At 43.2% G+C, this 21,594-nt stretch overlaps 1 protein-coding gene across 5 annotated transcripts in view; it reads right to left on the reverse strand.

Annotated features, from left to right (window-relative positions):
* NIN (ninein) overlaps nucleotides 1–21,594 on the reverse strand; it is a 263,739-nt gene that overhangs the window by 126,929 nt on the left and 115,216 nt on the right. For all 5 annotated transcript variants that reach the window (XM_033951534.1, XM_033951532.1, XM_033951530.1 and 2 more), the window contains exons 9-13: nucleotides 19,250–19,386; nucleotides 18,217–18,357; nucleotides 14,051–14,225; nucleotides 10,955–11,065; nucleotides 3,629–3,718 (exon numbers count right to left, since the gene is read on the reverse strand). In XM_033951534.1, the coding sequence (XP_033807425.1) occupies nucleotides 3,629–3,718; nucleotides 10,955–11,065; nucleotides 14,051–14,225; nucleotides 18,217–18,357; nucleotides 19,250–19,386 (654 nt within the window). The remainder of the gene's footprint in view (nucleotides 1–3,628; nucleotides 3,719–10,954; nucleotides 11,066–14,050; nucleotides 14,226–18,216; nucleotides 18,358–19,249; nucleotides 19,387–21,594) is intronic.

Genomic DNA, 21,594 nt, shown 5'->3' on the forward strand with positions numbered 1-21,594 from the left:
ATTTCTTATTTTGAGACCAAGGGTTCTGCAGTTAGGTGCGACGTTTGTACTCAGATTCCCCTGTAAATGTGTAATGACCTATCAAGGGGACAGATTTATTTTCTTTGAACCTCAGCAGTTGACAAAATTTATTTCTGCTAAAGAGCAAACTTAAATTCTTGAGAGAAGTTCAGTCTCAACCTGCTCAAGTATAAGGTTTTTGGTTATGTTCTCTCCCGCTACCATTTTCATTTTTCTTTGTACTATTTGATTAAGATTTCAGCAATTTTAAAGCTTTCTCCCCCATGGATTGAGGTCTAACGATACAAACCAGTAAAAATTTATTTTGTGTTTAATGTTATGCCGTATGAGAAAGGGAAAAATTTTGCCTTGATTCCTTTATTTCAATTGTAAATGTTCATTATTACCTATTGTCTCATTTTAATCTTTGAACTGACTTGTATTATTTTCTTGTTTTGACTAATATTATGTCAATACTATAAAATGAAAATAAAGATTTTTTTAAAAAAATAGTTTGGTGTCGTCTGCGAATTTTATTACTACGCACTATGTCCCTGTTTCTAGATCATTTATAAATACATTGAACAGCAGTGGTCTGAGTACTGACCCCTGCGGAACACCACTCGTGGCCCTCCTCCAGTCAGAGTAGTGGCCCTTCACTCCCACCCTTTGCTTTCTACCCACCAACCAATTTTTGATCCATTTATGTATGTCACCTTCCACTCCATGGTTTCTTCAGTTTCCATAGTAAGCGATCATCATAATCTTCATGCAGGATATAATCTTCAGAAGTCTCAGTGGTGGCTAGTTTCACATGAGCCACTCTGCCCGTGATTCACCTAACTCTTCATAAGCTTCAAATATTGTTTCATAAAATACTCATGAAACATACATTTAAAAAAAAAATCTTTCACAATAATACATATCTAAAAAGGTACTTAAGCATGAAAAGGTGTGTCTCTAAATACACATTTATGCCACTTTATAAAATTACTCTCCTACTGGTTAAGCAAACATACATATTAAAAAATTACTAGGTGGGATCTCATAACTTGGGTCCTTTTGTTATAGTAACAAAAAGATTGGCTAAAATAGAGCCTTCCTTGACTAACACCTGTTCCATGGTCCAGTCATCATTTATTGATCTGTCATTTTCCCAGCAAGATCTCGCCATTAGTAGCTTTAGATGTGTAAGGAAACCAGCAGGCATGCAGTTTCTTAAAATTTAATAAGGATATATTTTTAGCTAAAATATTCCCTTGCAGATGATTCCTCAGATACCATAACTTACATACTGTAGTGGATTGTTGAAACACAACCATAGCTTTGGCTTCTTTCAAGCCATGTGAATTAAGAAATACCACATGGTATAATTCTGACCTTAAGAAAAAAGAAAAAAAAGATTGCTATATAGGTAATAGAGGCAACTGGATCAAACTAGGAACTGTAGTGCATGAAGATTATTTTTTAAGCAGTTTCAGAACTGTTGTGTCCTGGCCAAGCTTATTAGAAAAAAATACATCTCTAGCAAATTGTAATTAGCTCAGAATTGCCCAAGGGACTTCTTTGATCGGGTTCACTGACGACATACGCTTCTTATAGTGCTAAGCCCTCAGGTGCTAGTTATTTGAGTCAAAAGTACAGCTAAGTAATACTAATATGTTTATTATGATCCACATCAAATATAGGATGAATTCTACCTGCCTACAGCAGATGAAATTTGTAATATGAGGGCAAATCTAAAATTAAAGGCAACTGTTAAATTACGCAAAAACTGGAACAGAGAGCGCGAAATGCAATATATGTACTCGTACATTGCCTGTTGGATAGTTCATCCACGCACAGTGCAGCGCTCAGTCTTTAGTTGTGTGGCAGCCAGAAACTCAGAAACAAAGACGCTCCATTGCAATATTGTACCATCAAAGAATGTCATGCAGTAGTGAACTTTCTTTGGGCAGAGGGAGTGATACATGTAGATATTCACTCCAGATAGTGACTCAGTATGAACATAGCACCATGAATCAACAAAAGGTTTATGAGTGGGTAAAAATGTTTAAAGCGCGAAGAACAGGTGTAATCGACGAAGGTTGTTCTGGTCACCCATTAACATTTGGCACACAAGAGCACATTTGACAGGGCGGGTGCCTTGATTAGAGAAGACCGACAGATAATGGTGTCTCAATTGGCTGAAAATTGGAATATCAGCTATGTATAGAAACATAGAATATGACGGCAGAAAAGGGCTGTAGCCCATCAAGTCTGCCCACGCTAATGACCCACCCCCAGATTTCACCCGGCTAGAGATCCCACATACATATCCCATTTCTTTTTAAAATCGAGCACGCTGCTGGCGTTAATCACCTGCAATGGAAGTTCATTCCAATGATCGACTACCCTTTCGGTGAAGAAATACTTCCTGGCGTCGCCATGAAATTGCCCGCCTTTGATTTTCAGCGGATGACCTCTTGTGGTTGAAGGTCCTTTAAGAAAGAAGATATCGTCTTCCACCTCAATGCGGCCCGTGATATATTTAAAAGTCTCAATCATGTCTCCCCTCTCTCTACGTTCCTCGAGCGAGTATAGCTGCAGTTTATTTAGTCTTTCCTCATATGGGAGGTTCTTGAGTCCCAAGACCATCCTGGTGGTCATTCGCTGAACCAACTCGATTCTCCGCACATCTTTTTGATAATGTGGTCTCCAGAATTGAACACAATATTCAAGATGAGGTCTCACCATGGATCTGTACAGGGGCATTATGACTTCGGGCCTCCGGCTGACGAAACCTCTACGGATGCATCCCACCATTTGTCTAGCCTTGGATGCAGCTTTCTCCACCTGCTTGGCAGTTTTCATGTCTTCACTAATGATTACTCCCAAATCACGCTCTGCCCTAGTCCTAGCTAAGGTCTCACCATTTAGAGTGTAAGTTCTGCACAGGTTTCTGCTGCCAAGGTGCATGACCTTACATTTTTTGGCATTGAAGCCTAGCTTTTGCCATAATGCATGATGACTTGGGATACAGGAAAGTCTGTGCAAGACGGTTTCCCAAATAGCTAACTGATCTGCACAAGTCAACAGCATATGGAGGTTGCGACCCAGTTCCTGAGATGGTTATGAAGACAATCTGAGTATTCTGGAGAGAATTGTCACCGACGACGAGACATGGGTGCATCACTGTGATCCAGAGAGCAAAAGATAAAGCATGATGAAGTACAGGAAGCAGTGATCACCTGGCTTTGGGAGCAGCCAAAAAACTTCTCTGCAGGAATGCAGAAGCTAGTTGAACATTGCAACAAATGCGTTGTCTTGTATGGAGAATATATGGAAAGTGATATGTTCAATTGCTCACAGTTACTTCTATTAAAGCCATTAAATGTATTTTGCCTTTACTTTTTGATTTACCCTTGTATTATGGGTTAACACCGCTACCTATCTGTTTTTCCTTACCCCTGGGCCAAAGTTGTTAGAAACAAAGTGATAGAAAGCAGCCCAGGCAGAGTTCTGTATTCAATTCTTTTCTGCAAGGAACTTAAGCAATTCCGACACACTAAATTTGTGGTATGTGTGTGGAATTATAACACTGTTGTAGTGGGGAAGGAGCTGCAAGCAGAACTTACAACATACTTACCCTGCACTGCCGTTCATGCTCCTTTTTCATCTGTGCTAATCTCTCTTCCTGCAGGAAAAACTCCGCACTACTAGGGTCCAAATCACCAAACTGCAGAAAACATGAAAAGAAACAATCCCCGGTCACAACAATGCAGTGTGTAGATCTAGTAGTTATCAAAGAGCTTTATTTTTCCACATACTAGCTGGGTTTTATCAACAACCAACCTGCCTGTTTCCCAGTTCTTTATTAAGACAGCTCTGACTGTTCTGTGCTGTTCTAGCAGGAAGAAGTCAACCAACAAGGAGGAAAGAGTGCTGCACACCTCCTGGTACCATCAGGTCAATCTTGGTCCAGTGAACTGAATGGCAGGAAACAGCCAAAGATTTGACGGAATAAAGGGTGAGAGAGAGAAGTCGAGCTGGAAATGTGAAAAGTGATGAAACAGGCTGGCAAAAAGTGAAGAGGACAGAAATGAGGCTGTAGAAATAAAAAAGAATATAGAAGTGGTTTCCAAACTGAGTTGTAATGGCAAAAGGTGTCACAAATAAAAATTTTAAGTCAAGCAAACTTCAAACAGCCTTTCCTTCAGGCTCAATTTTTTGGAATATACATCATGTTAAGGGTGGGAGATAAATCATGCTAACCAATGAAGCAGCTGGAATACTGTGAAGAAACCAGTAGCCAATCAACAGCTTTCCAGGGCTACCAATCAGGAGGCAGCTTCCATGTGGTCTGTTCCTGACAGGAAACCATTTGTGAGGTGTGCTTGCTTATACCATATACTGGAGCTGCATGAATCATGTGGGTCTGGCTCCTGCACAGAATCCTTGGGCTAGACTCCTGTACAAAAATTATAAAACGCATGCAGGAAGTACCAAGATGTCCCGGAGCACATTTGGAGTAAGGGGATCAGTTTGCTTCTACCCCTTCACCCACTTTTGGCACAGTGCTACTGTTCAGTAGTGTAAGAACATAGGGAAGGACTGGGACAGAGATCAGAGAAGTAGCAAAGGAATGCACTAACTGGACAAAAAAACAAGCTGCCAAGGGAAGGTGTAACAGCAGATGCACCCTCATTGAACTCTGCTGCTGGCACTGCTCAGTAATGAGCTTGCTGTTTCTGGAACATCTAGACAAGGAAATTCAGGATTCAGAGACTGGTGATGGTGGGGAGGCTGAAAGTGAAAGCGTGAGGAAAACGACTGAAGAAATGAGAGGCTAATATAAACATCAAGAGTAGCAGGTTGAGAGGTACTCAGACAGATTTACATATATGATAATACATACTACCAGTAGTTTAAGAAATAGAATGAATTTTTTTCAGGGGTCATTTTTATGAAGCCTTTATATAAATAATGGCTTACATGCAGAAAATAGCATGTAGAAAATTGTGCAAGGGTATACATGAATAAAATTAGGCACACAGTAACCCAGCACCTACATGGAAGCCATTCTGAACAGGGTGGAGCTGCATGTACATGTATACTTTATTAACAATGTATACCTATAGATCAGAGAATGATACGGGGATGACCCGCAGTTAACCGTGGGGCAGGGATGGGGGACTTGGTCTGTCATTCTCTACAAACTTGAGACTGTAATATAAAAAACTTGAGACTGTAATATCAATATGTAAAAACTTAACACATCTTAAGATAATTGGCAACTGAATTCAATAATTTTAAAAAAAAAATAATAAATGAAGAAGCTACTTTTGAATTTAAATGAACTACTGTTAAATATCATTTGTTTTGTCTGCCTTTGATGTGGCAACAAGAGTCTTGCTGATCAGACTCCTACCATCTGCAAAGTCCTTCCATCATGTGCCATCTGCTCAAGCATCCTACTGTTACTGCAAAACAGATTCATCCATCATTGCTGGTATCAAGGAATATTTCCAGCATTTAATAGACATTTATTTTCTTGTTCATCCACTACACAGTTTAGGTTCTCTTCTATATATCTGAAAGACAATCCAATTGCCTTTCCAGATGATGTAAAAACATAGGCAACTGAATCTTTGGACGTTTGCACTAAAACCAGATCTAGTTGTGATTTATTAACAGTTCTACAGAATATTGTCCCTTTATATTCTTTAATAAAAAGATTTAAATATAAAATCATAAGTGTTTGAAGCTTGTGCAAATGTGGACAGGGACAAACTTTGTTCCCGTGTCATTCTCTTTTTTTTTTTTAAATAAATTTGAATATTTACAATATCCAGTAATACAAAAGAAAAAAAGGTGATCTCATAAGCAATACATAATTAATCATACACAATTCCTTTTTAAGCCCACATAAATGAGGAGACATGATACATTTTCACGAAACAAATTATAAGAAAAGATAAAGAACTTATAAAAACATAAGAAGTGCCTCTGCTGGGTCAGACCAGAGGTCCATCGTGCCCAGCAGTCCGCTTGTGCAGTGGCCCAACAGGTCCAGGATCTGTGTAGTAGTCTTCTATCTGTACCCCTCTATCCACCTTTTCCTTCAGAAATTTGTCCAATCCCTTCTTGAACCCTAATACCATACTCTGTCCTATCACGCCCTCTGGAAGCACATTCCAGGTGTCCACAACCCGTTGGATGAAGAAAAATTTCCTAGCACTGGTTTTGAATTTGTCCCCTTTCAACTTTTCCGAATGCCCTCTCGATCTTGTATTTTTTGATAGTTTGAAGAACCTGTCCCTCTCTACTTTCTCTATGCCCTTCATGATCTTGTAAGTCTCTATCATATCCCCTCTAATTCTCCTCTTCTCCAGGGAAAAGAGCCCCAGTTTCTCCAGTCTCTCAATGTATGAAAGGTTTTCCATACCCTTTATCAATCGTGTCGCTCTCCTCTGAACCCTCTCGAGTATCGCCATATCCTTCTTAAGATACGGCGACCTATATTGGATACAGTACTCCAGATGCGGACGCACCATCGCTCGATACAATGGCAGGAAAACTTCTTTCGTTCTGGTTGTAATACCCTTCTTGATTATACCTAGCATTCTGTTCGCTTTCTTAGCAGCCGCTGCGCATTGTGCCGACGGCTTCATTGTCATGTCCATTATTACCTCCAAGTCCCTTTCTTGGGAACTCTCACTCAATAACAGCCCTCCCATCGTATAGCTGTACCTCGGGTTTTTGTTTCCTACATGCAATACTTTACATTTCTCTACATTGAACTTCCATCTGCCATCTCGTCGCCCACTCCCCTAGCTTGTTCAGGTCCCTTTGTAATTCTTCGCAGTCCTCTTTAGTCCGAGCACCACTAAATAGTTTGGTGTCGGCTGCAAATTTTATTATTTCGCACTTCGTCCCTGTTTCTATGTCATTTATAAATATATTGAATAGCAGCAGTCCTTTAAAGGGATTCTTAATTTTTTTTTTTCCTCATAGACTCAGCTCTGAAACTTAAAGAGAAATTTAATTCATTTCTGTTCGAGTAATTAAAAATTGTTGTAGTTGAATGGGATCCCAAAAGACATATTCAATGTCTTGTAATTTAACAAATCAAACAGCTACCTCAAATGCTAGTTTCATAGAAATAGGAACTTCTTCCTAGTTTCAAATAGCAACCTCATTTACAATCTTCTCAGACCCTCAGCGTCACCACTCAGAACTCAACGTATCATTGTTCTGAGATTTACATGGCAAATCGTCACTGGATATAGAATATCAGAGGAGTTTGACAGTGAAAGAGGGTGAAGCCTTGATAAAGCGGTTTCCCGCGAAACATGTCGGCTAAGACACCCTATTTACCATAGACACTTACTAAATGAAGAACAGCATATAAAGCTAAGTACATCATTTCAAGACTATTGAAAAATGATTTAAAGTTATTGAATACTTTTAAAATTATAAATTAAACTCTTAAAAATAACATAAAATAAACCATATAGATCCAGTGACGATTTGCCATGTAAAGCTCAGAACAATGATACATTGAGTTCTGAATGGTGACGCTGAGGGTCTGAGAAGATTGTAAATGAGGCTGCTATTTGAAACTAGGAAGAAGTTCCTATTTCTATGAAACTTGTAATTTAACAAGACATTTACATGGAAATTTTAGGTAAAAAGATGCCTCTAGAGCCAAAACTGACTTTTAATCTCAAAACTCTTTCCTCCTTAATTGAGTAGCTCTAGAGACATCAGGAAAAATTCTAACCAAATCTCCACAAAATTTTGTTAATCTATTTTTGAAATAAAGTTTCATTATTAAACATCTTATCTATCTCACTCATGCATGTTATCACCAGAGTTGACCGACTCTGAATCACATCCTGGCTATCTTCTAAGAATTCAGTCAAATTAATTTCGGTTGTGACCAAATGGTCCACCTCCTGGGCAGATTCTATTCTTTTTTGAGGAACATAATAAAAATTATTAACTGGAAAATTCTTTACATTGGGCAATTCTTTAAAATATTTCCTTAATAAAATTTCAGATGATAATAAGTGAGTTACTGGGAAATTGACCAAGCGGAGATTTCTCGCTCTATACATGTTTTCCATTAATTCCATTTTAGAATGTATCACAGTAGAATCTTTAATAGCAGATACTGAGACAGCTTGAAGAGTATTACACTGTTTTCATCACATTTAAACGTCTATCCAAACAATTCAAAATTATTATCCATATTTACTAATTTATGAGAAACAGCTTGGTGAAAAGTCCACTGTTTGTTTCATCGTTGACCTGAGAAGCCCTTCAACTCTAGAAATACCTAACCACAAATCTTTAAGGGTAATATCTCGTGTTTCCACCGTTGGTGGTTGTTCCTTCATTACACCTGAAAAATCGTGATTTAGGTATTTCAGTATAGACCAATTTGTTTGTCTGAGTGGAGGATACCACATGTTCGGTGGATATAGTAGGGTTTATATTCCCACTATCACTAGATACTGGATGAAGGGGAGGAGTCCGTTTGAGGGGACTCATTGAAGCACCTGACATGGAGGAATTCATATTCATTGGTAATACTAAAGGATTTTCAGTTAGTAAGAAACGCCTTCACCGGATCAGACCAAGGTCCATCTAGTCCAGCGATCCGCACACGCGGAGGCCCATTTAGGTGCTCCTTTTTGGAGACCCGGATTTCCCGTATCCCTCAATATGATCTGCAAGAAGGTGTGCATCCAACTTGCGTTTGAAACCCAGCACAGTATTTTCTGCAACCACCTCCTCCGGGAGAGCATTCCAAGCGCCCACCACTCTTTGTGTGAAACAGAACTTCCTGACATTTGTCCTGAACCTGCTGCCATTCAGTTTCAGGCTATGACCTCTTGTCCGCGTCACATCTGAAAATGTCAGTAATGCTGCTTCCTGGTCAATTTTATCAAATCCCTTTAATATTTTAAAAGTCTCTATCAGATCCCCACGCAGTCTTCTCTTTTCGAGGGTGAACAGTCCCAGTTTTCCGAGGTGTTCCTTGTAGCTTAAATTCTCCATGCCTTTGACTAGTTTCATGGCTCGCCTCTGCACCCTCTCCAACAGAATTTTATCCTTCTTAAGGTATGGAGACCAGTGTTGGACACAGTATTCAAAGTGTGGTCTGACCATTGTTCTGTAAAGCGGCATTATAACATCTTCCAACCTACTCGTGATCCCCTTCTTTATCATGCCTAACATCCTATTTGCTTTCTTCGCCGCCGCCGCGCATTGAGCCGATGGCTTTAGTGTTCTGTCTATCAGCACCCCCAAATCCCTTTCTTGTTCGCATTTGGCTAATGTCACCCCCGACATCTTGTATTCATGTTCTTTGTTTTTCTTTCCCAGATGCATCACCTTGCATTTGTCTATGTTAAAATTCATCTGCCACTTTGTCGCCCACGTTTCCAGCTGCTTTAGATCTTTCTGAAGATCCTCACAGTCCCTTTGAGAGCCAACCGCCCGACATAGTTTTGTATCATCTGCAAACTTGATTATATTGCATGATGTTTCCTCTTCCAGGTCATTTATAAAAATATTGAACAAGATGGGCCCAAGAACCATGGGGCCAGATACGGCTGGTGTAGAACTCTTAGGTTTTATTTTCCTTTTCCCCATGTTTGATCTATCAAATATTTATAAGATAAAAAGATACAACCTTTAGTTCCAGCTCCTCTGCTCCTCGTGGCTCCAAGGGGCTCCCAAGGGGCCAGACGTGCCCCTTTGGGCACGCCCCTGCGGCCGCAACCGCGGCAACAGCTTGAATTTGAGAGGTTGGAGACGGACCCAATGACGTCAGGGGTCCGTCTCACTCAATGCCTGCCTGCTGAGGAAAAGAACAAGCGCTGCTGAAGGAAACTCTGGAGCTGCAATAAGTCTCCTCCGGTGCGTCCCTCTGACAGGTACCAAAGTTCCCCGTCATTCTCTACTATAGATTACAACAAGCACAAATTTACATTTGTCTCATAAAAGTAATGGTAACCCTTGTACAGGTACCAAGTCATGAATGACTTACGGGGGCTGCCACTTGCATGATAGTTTCTTGGCAGATTAATAGCAAGATTGCCATTGCTGCCTTGAAGCAAATGTAAATCTGTAAAGCATGTGGGATTACTGTAGGAACTGGGAAAGCCATTCAGAGAGCGGCACAGGAAAAGGGAGGAATCTAAAAACTCGCATCTTCATGCTTGCTGCTCTGCCGGTGGGGTGGTGGAGAAAGGAGAAAAGGGCAGGAAGCTGAAAGCTCCTGCCCTACAGCGCTGGACCGCCATTCACGGAGCAACATTGGACAAGGCAGGAAGCGAAAAACTCGCACCTGCCTTCTTGCCACTCCAACTCTGCTGCTGCCACTAGGGAGAAAGCTGGAGGAAAGGGCAGGAGGCTGAAAACTCCTGCCCTATAGCGCAGGAGGAATTAAGGTAGGGGAGGGAGGTTAGTTAGTATTTGCTCCATAGGATGCATCCTTATTTCCACTCACTTTTTTTTTTTTTTTGGGGGGGGGGGGGGTGAGTGTGTCTTATAGAACAAAAAATACGGTATTTATTTTTGGACCTGGGGCAATGGAGGGTTAAGTGACTTACCTAGAGTAACAAGGAGCTGTACCAGTAATCAAACCCTGTTCCCCAGGATTTCAGACTACTGTACTAACCATTAGACGATTCCTCCACTCTGTATGTTTTAACACTGTAACTCACCTGGATTTGTAAGAGAGTGGGCTATAATTAATTTGCACTCAAACTAAGCTCTGAGCAGCATTCAGTAAACATGATCCTACGGTCTATATAACTTGGTAATGCCTCAATCCATTTCCTTGAAATATCTTAGCTCGCTCTGATCTTGAAGAATCCATTTGGCGATGACGGTGTGGGCAGACTCGATGGGCTGTGGCCCTTTTCTGCCGTCAATTTCAATTCTATGGTGTGCTTACCTTTTCCCTGAGCACATTCTCAAGGTTTCTTTGCAACGTGTTTGCCAGAGTCTCAAATTCTGCCATCTTTTCTGTATTCTCCAACAGCTCCCTTTCTAAACGACTGTTTTCCTATAAAAAGATAGAAAAGGGTTTGTTTCAATAATATTCTCCTACACACCCCCCATTTCCTGAAAATGGTCTATCAACTATTGCTAAAAAGAGGCTGGGGGGTAATAATACCAGACAAACTTAACAAAAAACTCCCACCAGAAATATTTAGAACTACCAAACACACCAGCTACCGGATCAATGCTGTTTTCATAGCAAAACGAAAGAAAAAGCCTCAGTTATAAAGTGAGGGTAACCCTCACCACCATTCATCCATCATAGGCAGAAAAAACTTTTGTTGCTATAAGTAGGCACCCTCTGCAAAATATACTTATGTTTAGTTTCAAAACAAGAGGAAGAGCGTTTGTGGCTGGCTTGTGACAGATAATTTCATGTGCTACTTTTTGTGCGTGGATTGGAAACGCGTTGTTCCACTTGTTTTGAAACTAAACATGTTGCAGAGGGTGCCTACTTATAGCAACAAAAGTTTTTTCTGCCTATGATGGATGAATGGTGGTGAGGGTTACCCTCACTTTAAAACTGAGGCTTTTTCCTTCGTTTTGCTATGAAAACAGCACTGCTCCGGTAGCTGGTGTGTTTGGTGGTTCTAAATATTTCTGGTGGGTGAAAGTTTGCTATCCTACATGGAGCCATCCTAAATACAGACATGAACTGTATAATTATTTTGATTTCTTCAGGGCTAAAAGAAATTTATATGTATATTTTAATCATTATAGTTAGAACAAAATATGTTGGAACTTATAAATCTTGAATTACTTGTGCTATTAGTGAATACTGTACAAAACTAGAAGCATTTCAGAGCATGTGGCATCTATTTATTTAAAACAATTATACACTGCCCATCTAGTGCAGTTCTCAGTAGTATGCATGAAACACAGGAAAATTGTTCCATCAAATCCACAAAGGTCATTAAGACCTGCTTAAAGGAAGAGGGTAACGGGCCAATAGTCAGCTGCTGCAGGATTTTTTTGGGAGGGTTGTTTTAAACAATACCCAAAATATGTAGTAAGAAAAAAAAAATCCTGATATTCAGCTGGCACTAAATATCTGAACAGGGTAGCAAGCTGAAGCATTATCGGGCTAACAGTGATATTCCTGTACTTTTATCTGGACATAAACAGGCATCCCCTTTCTGAAACAGGAAATACTTTATTTTTGGTCAATACTAGTGCCACTCAAAACATGCCCAAACCAAATATACACACTTCCGGTGCTAGACAATTATATCGTGGCTTTGCATAAAACCTAAGTGCCAGTTTATACACTTCTATAATACATACTATAGAAACAGGATGGCAGATAAAGGCCAAATGGCCCATCTAGCCTGCCCAGTGGTGCAGTAAGGGGGGGGAGGATTCACCCCAGGCAATGTCTTGGTAGGAGCACCGGCACTCATCCTCCCCTCTGCCCCCTGCTCCTTCCTGACCCACCCCCTGCCGCAAGCATGTAATGCACCCCTTCCCTTGTACCTCTTTAATTTTCCCGGCACGAGCAGCATCAAAACTTGCTCCCTACATCGGTGTCGGCTCTCTCTGATACCACTTCCGGGGTCTCGCGCCTAGGAAGTGGTGTCAGAGGGAGAGCAGACACGACGCGGGCAGCAAGTTAGTGATGCTGCTTGCACCAGGAAAGTTAAAGAGGTATAGGGGAAGGGAAGGGAAGGGAGATGCGAGCGTGAGGGTAGCAGGAAAGAGTAGGGGAGGGGCAGAGTAGAGGGCGGGAAGGGGCGCCACTCACCATCGCTACGCCACTGAGTCTGCCCATCCACAACATTTGCTATCTCCTCCTCTCCCTAAGGAGATCCCACATGCCTGTCCCACCCTATCTTGAATTTAGACATAGAAATCAGAAACACGTAGTAATACGATCATGTCAGAAGGTACACTGCTGCGTTTTCTATGGTCCGTAAACCCTTTTTCAAAAAAATTTATTCATTTTCAAAACTTCAATTGTGCACAAAAGATGATGCATTTACATAAAATATCATCATTACAGCACAATATACTTAATAGAATAAAGACAAGACTTATTTTCTACCACCCACTTTCCAATTAACCAACATCTCATAAAAATACCTGTAAACAACCTACACTTCTCCCTCCGTATTTGCTGTGATAGGGGATTAACAGAACTGCAAATAATCGAAACCGCGAATGCTGAAACCGCGAATACGGAGGGAGAAGTGTATCTATATCTCCTAACCAATGCCAAAACATACCCCCCCTCCCGGATGTGCATGTTTTCCTCAGTTTTATATAAACTTTTCCATTTTAAAGACATAACATAAGGATTCCCACCAGAATGAATAATTTAATCTATCCCAATTTTTCCAATTCTTTACATGACCATTATTGCGATGCAACAAATACAGTCAATGGACTCTACACTTTATTAAATGAAATACTAGACCCCAAACGTTTCGCATTCATTCTCTCATATTTATATATATTTATAAGTATAGAACAGAAAGTGCTACAATGAGGTGTTGCAGAAATCAACAGTTAAGATGGTGCAATGGCTTAGAAATCATCAGCTGTGATAACCTTCAGCCTGCTTGAAGGCAAGCCATTTCATTATCAATCTGAGCTTTCGCTGGTAGATTTATTTATGGGACATATAGTGGTGTTTAATATATGAATTTAGCACATGCGTTTCACATGGTGAATAACCAAATAATACAAATCCAAAATTGAATGCCTTCATGCTAAACTATCTTTATTCAGTCTCATTACTATATTATAAATATGTAGAAATTAGATTCAGAATCTCAGCACTGGCCTGCAGACTGTGCATCCACTCAAATTCACAGTAAGAGATTAGATTGGCAATTGTATATGGGCCTTTACTGTTATGAGTTATAGTAACCTGTACATTTGAGATTTGCTTTTAAAAATCTATTTTTGATGCACTGTTTTATGTACCACTTTTGATTTGGACTCTGCCTAAGGATGGTGGTATCCGATTAAGACCCAACGTTTGCTTTACCTTTATAGAAAGGGAAAGACGGTCTCTAATATAGTTCTCCTCTATCTTCATCTTTTCAATCTCCTGTTCCAGCTCCAAGCGCTGTTTGCTAGCCTGCTGTAAGATATGATCTCTTTCTCTCCCAAGTTCAGTCTTCAGTGCTGTGATGCGTTCCCTGTACTCTTCATCCAGTTTTCTAGACACAAAGGGATGAGAATTAGTAGCAAGCCGCAGCTTGTTAATCCATGGAGAGCAATGAAATTCATACATATGCCCCCACCACCAACAAAAGCACCTGCTATTAAGACTCCCTATTTGACGTGGCATTTAAGCAGCCAGTGTGCAGTAAACACAGAAGTGAGGCACTCTTTAGAGAATGACACGGGGACCCGCAGAACTCATTTTCCAGTCCCGTCCCTGTGAGATCTTTTCCTGTCCCTGCCCCATTCCTGCAAACTCCATTCTCATCTGCACAAGCCTCAAACGCTTTAAAATCATAAGTAGCAACATTCTAGAGCTCAGATTGTGATGTCATAATGCCTCATTCCACCAATGCCTAAGCTCCGTCCTCATCTGCACAAGCCTCAAACACTTTAAAATCATAAGTGTTCGAGGCTTGCGAGGCTTGTGCTGTTAAAGCAGAGCTTACAGGAATGGAGCAGGGACAGGGGCAGTGAAAAAACTCACGGGACGGGGAAATTGAGTTCCTGCGGGGACAGGGATAAATTTGTCCCCATGTCATTCTCTAGCCCTCTTGTCTAACACCTCCATGGATGCCCACATCATTATATCCAGCACCTGCCTCTATCTGGAAAATAATATCTAACAAATTATTCTGGTAGGTCACTTGGGCCTAGACACTCCTGATATACTAGATGATTATTCAAGCTAAACTGCTCCGCATTCTCCTTTCTCTAGTGAATGCACAACCCTAATGTTTAGTATACTATAGACACTGAAAAGTAATAGATATTAGGTTTTATTTTGGAAGCAGTTCTGACCACCATATCTCAAAAAAGATATAGTGGAATTAGAAAACATACTGAGAAGGGTGACAAAAATGATAAAAGGGATGGGATGACTTCTCTATGAGGAAAGGCTAAAGCAGCTAGGGCTCTTCAGCTTGGAGAAGAGATGGCGCAGGGGTGATATGATATCAGACAATACTGAGTGGAATGGAAAGGGTAGATGTGAATCACTTGTTTATTCTTTACAAAAAATATCAGGACTAGGGGGGGGGAGACATACGATAAACTACTAACAAGGCCTCTAAGGCTGTTATGTGGCACTTTCACCACTTAACAGCTAGCTAGTAGGAATAAGTGTACTGAAAGGTTTGGTACATGAGAGGAAGGAGGAAAGGGGGTGAACTTATTTCTATCTATCAGTATCTATATGTGGGATGACTGATTTTATGGTGATCAATATGCAGTATATGGTATCTGTACAGGATAGAGGTTAGGAATTGTATTGCGGAATTATTCCGACAGTGAAGGCAGCATCCATAGCTAGGACTGAAGGGAGGTGGAACAATTGGGGTTTTTTCCCCTTTTACGTTCTTATTCTCTTACAATTGTAGTTCTTCCCTTTTTTCCTTGTGTTTATGTACGTCTGAAATGGTATTACATTACATTACATTAGGGACTTCTATTCCGCCTATACCTTGCAGTTCAAGGCGGATTACAAAAGAGCTAACTGGACATTTCCAGTGAAGTTACAACAGTTTTGGGTTTTTGGGGGGGTTTTTTTGTTACAAGGGAGGAGAGGTACCTGGATTAATTCCAGAAGAACTTGCAAATTGGATATTAAATTGACTGTACGTTACTGTGTGATATAACGAATAGATTACAGTTAGAGTACAAATAAGATTACGTTATATTTCAGGGATCTGAATACTTGGTTGGTGTTTTGGGGAGGAAGAGATTATTTAAGTGGAGGTTTTGGGGAAGAATTTATCTAGGAGGAGGGGGAAGGGTTGGGTTAATATACTACCTGTCAATTTTAACTATTATTTATGTATTTTATTGTAATGTACACTGCCTAGAAGCCTGATTACCGTATTTTCGCGGATATAACGCGCGCGTTATACGTGATTTTACGTACCGCGCATACCCCTCGCGCGTTATATGCCTGAGCGCGGTATACAAAAGTTTTTAAACATAGTTCCCACCCCGCCCGACGCCCGATTCACCCCCCCCAGCAGGACCGCTCGCACCCCCACCCCGAACGACCGCTCGCACGCGCTCCCACCCGCACCCGCATCCACGATCGGAGCAAGAGGGAGCCCAAGCCCTCTTGCCCGGCCGACTCCCCGACGTCCGATACATCCCCCCCCCCGGCAGGACCACTCGCACCCTCACCCCGAAGTACTGCCGACTCCCCAACAATATCGGGCCAGGAGGGAGCCCAAACCTTCCTGGCCACGGCGACCCCCTAACCCCACCCCGCACTACATTACGGGCAGGAGGGATCCCAGGCCCTCCTGCCCTCGACGCAAACCCCCCTCCCTCCAACGACCGCCCCCCCCCAAGAACCTCCGCCCGTCCCCCAGCCGACCCGCGATCCCCCTGGCCGACCCCCACGACACCCCCACCCGCCTTCCCCGTACCTTTGTGTAGTTGGGCCAGAAGGGAGCCCAAACCCTCCTGGCCACGGCGACCCCCTAACCCCACCCCGCACTACATTACGGGCAGGAGGGATCCCAGGCCCTCCTGCCCTCGACGCAAACCCCCCTCCCCCCCAGCCGACCCGCGACCCCCCTGGCCGACCCCCACGACCCCCCCACCCCCCTTCCCCGTACCTTTGGAAGTTGGCCGGACAGACGGGAGCCAAACCCGCCTGTCCGGCAGGCAGCCAACGAAGGAATGAGGCCGGATTGGCCCATCCGTCCTAAAGCTCCGCCTACTGGTGGGGCCTAAGGCGCGTGGGCCAATCAGAATAGGCCCTGGAGCCTTAGGTCCCACCTGGGGGCGTGGCCTGAGGCACATGGGCCAAACCCGACCATGTGTCTCAGGCCGCGCCCCCAGGTGGGACCTAAGGCTCCAGGGCCTATTCTGATTGGCCCACGCACCTTAGGCCCCACCAGTAGGCGGAGCTTTAGGACGGATGGGCCAATCCGGCCTCATTCCTTCGTTGGCTGCCTGCCGGACAGGCGGGTTTGGCTCCCGTCTGTCCGGCCAACTTCCAAAGGTACGGGGAAGGGGGGTGGGGGGGTCGTGGGGGTCGGCCAGGGGGGTCGCGGGTCGGCTGGGGGGGAGGGGGGTTTGCGTCGAGGGCAGGAGGGCCTGGGATCCCTCCTGCCCGTAATGTAGTGCGGGGTGGGGTTAGGGGGTCGCCGTGGCCAGGAGGGTTTGGGCTCCCTTCTGGCCCAACTACACAAAGGTACGGGGAAGGCGGGTGGGGGTGTTGTGGGGGTCGGCCAGGGGGGTCGCGGGTCGGCTGGGGGGGAGGGGGGGGTGCGTCGAGGGCAGGAGGGCCTGGGATCCCTCCTGCCCGTAATGTAGTGCGGGGTGGGGTTAGGGGGTCGCCGTGGCCAGGAGGGTTTGGGCTCCCTTCTGGCCCAACTACACAAAGGTACGGGGAAGGCGGGTGGGGGTGTCGTGGGGGTCGTCCAGGGGGGTCGCGGGTCGGCTGGGGGACGGGCGGAGGTTCTTGGGGGGGGGGGCGGTTGTTGGGGGGGGGGGGTTTGCGTCGAGGGCAGGAGGGCCTGGGATCCCTCCTGCCCGTAATGTAGTGCGGGGTGGGGTTAGGGGGTCGCCGTGGCCAGGAGGGTTTGGGCTCCCTCCTGGCCCGATATTGTTGGGGAGTCGGCGGTCCTTCGGGGTGAGGGTGCGAGTGGTCCTGCCGGGGGGGGGGATGTATCGGACGTCGGGGGGGGCATCAGGCTTTCAGGATGGGGACAGACCTTCAAGGGGGGACAGGACTTCAAGGGAGGACAGTGCACGGAAGTCAGGGGGGGTGAACGGAGAGTCGGGACAGCGCACGGAAAGTCAGGGCGGGCGAAAGGAGAGTCGGGCAGCATGCGCGTTATATGCCTGAGCGCGGTATAGAAAAGATTTTGTACATATCATCGTGATTTCTGCGCGCTATACCCCTGTGCGCGTTTTACAATGGTGCGCGTTATATCCGCGAAAATACGGTAGGCGGTATAATACATTTTAAATAAACTTGGAGGTGCCAGGAGCTACCTGAGGTTGTATTCATTCCGCTGTTCTATTGCAGCATGGTGGTCGTCTACTTCAGAAGCCATCAGCGTCTTCAGCTTTTCATTTTTTTCCAGATCTGACCGGAGTTTATCTTTTTCTCTGGCAGCTTGATCGGCCCTTTCACTAGAAAATGTGAGTGTGTTCCATTAAGAGAGTTCACCATCCAGTATCCCATCTTTATATCTCAAGTAGTTGTAGCACAATGCAAAGCTACACTTATACCTACTTGAACATAAAACAACCATCCTAAAATTAGGTGACTTCCACCACCAAAGTTGCTCTTACTCCTATGAAAAAAAAAACAACAACTTTGCTCAGCAACTTAATATTTGCCCATCTGTTTCTTCACAGATGGGCAAATATTAAGGGCTAAAACTGTTATTCATCCTTCAGCTCAATGGACTTCTGGTATCAGACTTGTAGAACTACCTATGTGGCCCTTCCTCCTCTGACCTACATAAAACAGCCAAGGCAAGAACAGTTTTTAAGACAGCCTTCTTAGGCCAAAGATAGTTTTAAACTGAGACTAAAGGGCCTTAAAATATTTGACATTGAGAAGCTCCTTCAGACCACTGCAACCTGAACCATGAACTTAAGTGCTCATAGTTCCCCCTTTTTCCTTCCAGTTCATTTGAAACCAGTCCTATGAACTCTTCAGCTGCAACTACCCCCTCCACAAGTCATTCATAGTCTGGTCATGGCAGTCGGTAGCTGTTCTGAGGCTGAGAATCATGCAGTTCTGAATCTAGCCACCAGGTGTCATCCTTACTGAGCACCATTAATTTATCCCCCTACCTTCTGCTATGGGCTCTGAATGCTGCTTTCATAGCATCACCTAGTCACAGCTGACCTAGAATGTGGCAAGTTTGACCCAGGGCACAAACTAGGGACCCTCTGTATAGAAGTATAAACCACTGCCACCAAGCAAGCTCATTCTATTGTATGTTAGCCCCTACCTTGGGCAGCTCTGTGGCGTGAGAGCCGATAATATGAAATGTCAGGATCTAAAACTTACAGCAAATGTTTGATCTCACTCTTGAAGCTTGCCAGCGCTGCCTGTAGGATCCCATTTTTGGTGACCAGGAGTTCATTTTCCAGAGCCATTGTGAGTTCTGTCAAGTTGATTTTTCCATCCAGGTCAAAATCCAAGGCCTTTGGGAGGGAAAAAGAAATGTTTTTTTATTTATGTATTTTTTTGATTTATATCCCATCCTCCCCAGGGAGCCCAGAACAGGTTACATAGTAACATACATAACAGCATACAAGACATAACAATTAACAACAACAGGGAACAGAAGACTAAGGCCCTAGGGCACTGTGAGGTGTGTATAGTTCAATTGCTTTGGATTAGCAGACACGTTAAGCCTGAAGCATGCACAGGGAGGGAGTCAGTTGGACATCTATTAGGAATACAGTGGTTTGGGTGTAACAGTCCTGAGGGGTCAGGTGAAGAGGTAGGTTTTTATTGCTTTCCTAAAGCTCAAAAGTCCATCAAGGGATTTGATGTTAGGAGGTAGCTGATTCCAGTACTTCGGTAAGAAGTGACGAGTATGACCTTTGTCTGGCACTTTCTAGTTGGAGGCTCCGCCCAGAGGGAATCTGAAGACGTGCTTCCTCTTGGGAGCGGAGAGGTCTGTTCGGGACATAAGGCGGGAGTTTAGCTGATATGTAGCCAGGCGCCATGTCATGCAAGGACTTGAACGCAACATACACAGCTATAGGAAATATGAAAATCTATGACAATAACCCATTGTCGTATTTCTTATGTACACTTAAACAAGCACAGACCTGTTCATTGCAATAACCTTAGGTACCGAGACAAGAGTGCATAATTAAATGAAATAACTAGCTCTGAAGTTTATGGGAACGGATTCAATTCCATCAGGAACGGGTCTGATTTCTGTCCCCGCGCAACTCTCTACTCTTGATGCAGGCTTTGGCTGAATCATGTCAGGTCAATAGAAGTGCTTCAGGCCCCTTTTCTTGAGGTCTATTGTGCTTTTCATCATGAAAATCATTTCTGCATTTGCACTTTTCCTTCTTTTTAAAGAGACTCACTGCAATGCCAGTTTAAGGATGGGTATAAAATTAAAAGATCTCAGATAATTTCACATAATCCAGGTAACTGTAAAATCAATGTTCGTATTGCTAGTGCCTAACAGAAGCTAGGTCTGACCAAGCTGGAAGCCCAAAGGGGCAGAAGAAACTCTAGATACCCCCTAAAAAAAAAAAATATCCCAACAAAAAGCACATTATAAATGATTATCTTTAACTGACACTGCCCATCTCACAAATGGAGGGCTGCAGGCAGAAAACATTAACACTTATGAACACTGTCAACACGGGAATAAGATAACTATACAGCAGATTGACTATACCAGAAATAGATTTATCCGCAATATAAATGAAAAACCTTATATAACACTATGTAACAAAATTTTATTTTAATTTTTTTTGTTCCCGAGTAATAAATGTTCTCTCTTAATTTTTTATGCCATAAAAGTATAGAAAATGGCTATCACTCCCCTCAAACTTTGCTTTAGTGACCAGGACATTGGTATTTTGAAATTTACCTTTTCTTGTAGAACATTTCAGATTTATTTCAAGTTGAGTAAACCTAGGGGCCCTTTTACTAAGGCACGTAGGGTACTGTCACATGGCAACCATACTGCAGTAAAAAAAAAAAAAAAAAAAAATGATTTACCACACAGCAATACAGGCGGTAAAGGCTTACTGCAGCTGTGGGCGGAGGAAGGGGCATGTTGTGGGCATACATATCCACAATGCACTGGCACACGTGGTAAAGGCACACGGTACTTCTTACCACCAAGCTAACCCAGGAGCTTTTACCGCCCGCAAAAAGGCAGGCGGTAAGGGCTTTTCAGACATGCTTACCTCAGCGCGTGTGAGGAGAAACCTGCCAGCAAAACCGGATCACAAAATCAAAGTTTTATGGAAACAGCAGACATTTTCTATACGCTTTAGGCATGAACAACTAGGAAATTACACTTACTGCCCAAGAATAAAAATCATGTTACATAGTGTTATTGAACAGCAGATAACACATTAGTTCAGCATGTCGCAGTACTGGTGGAAGCACTGGAATACTATGCTTGGTTTGGGAGAAAGGAAGGGGTAAAAATTATCTTTTGCTCTTGCTCCCTTAAACTTGCTAATTTTTGGCGTGAGACAAAAAAATTGATCAAGCTACAATGCGGCTCCATAATCCCTTTTCTCTTGCTCTACAGCCTGTTTGGATGTGGAGACGACTCAGGGATCATCCATTATATTAAGGGGGGGGAAAAAAAATCTATGGCTCCCTTGGTCACAAGCGATTACCAATACCCAAAGATATAGAAA

Source organism: Geotrypetes seraphini, chromosome 7 (genome assembly GCF_902459505.1).
Source record: "Geotrypetes seraphini chromosome 7, aGeoSer1.1, whole genome shotgun sequence".
Lineage (NCBI taxonomy): Eukaryota > Metazoa > Chordata > Amphibia > Gymnophiona > Dermophiidae > Geotrypetes > Geotrypetes seraphini.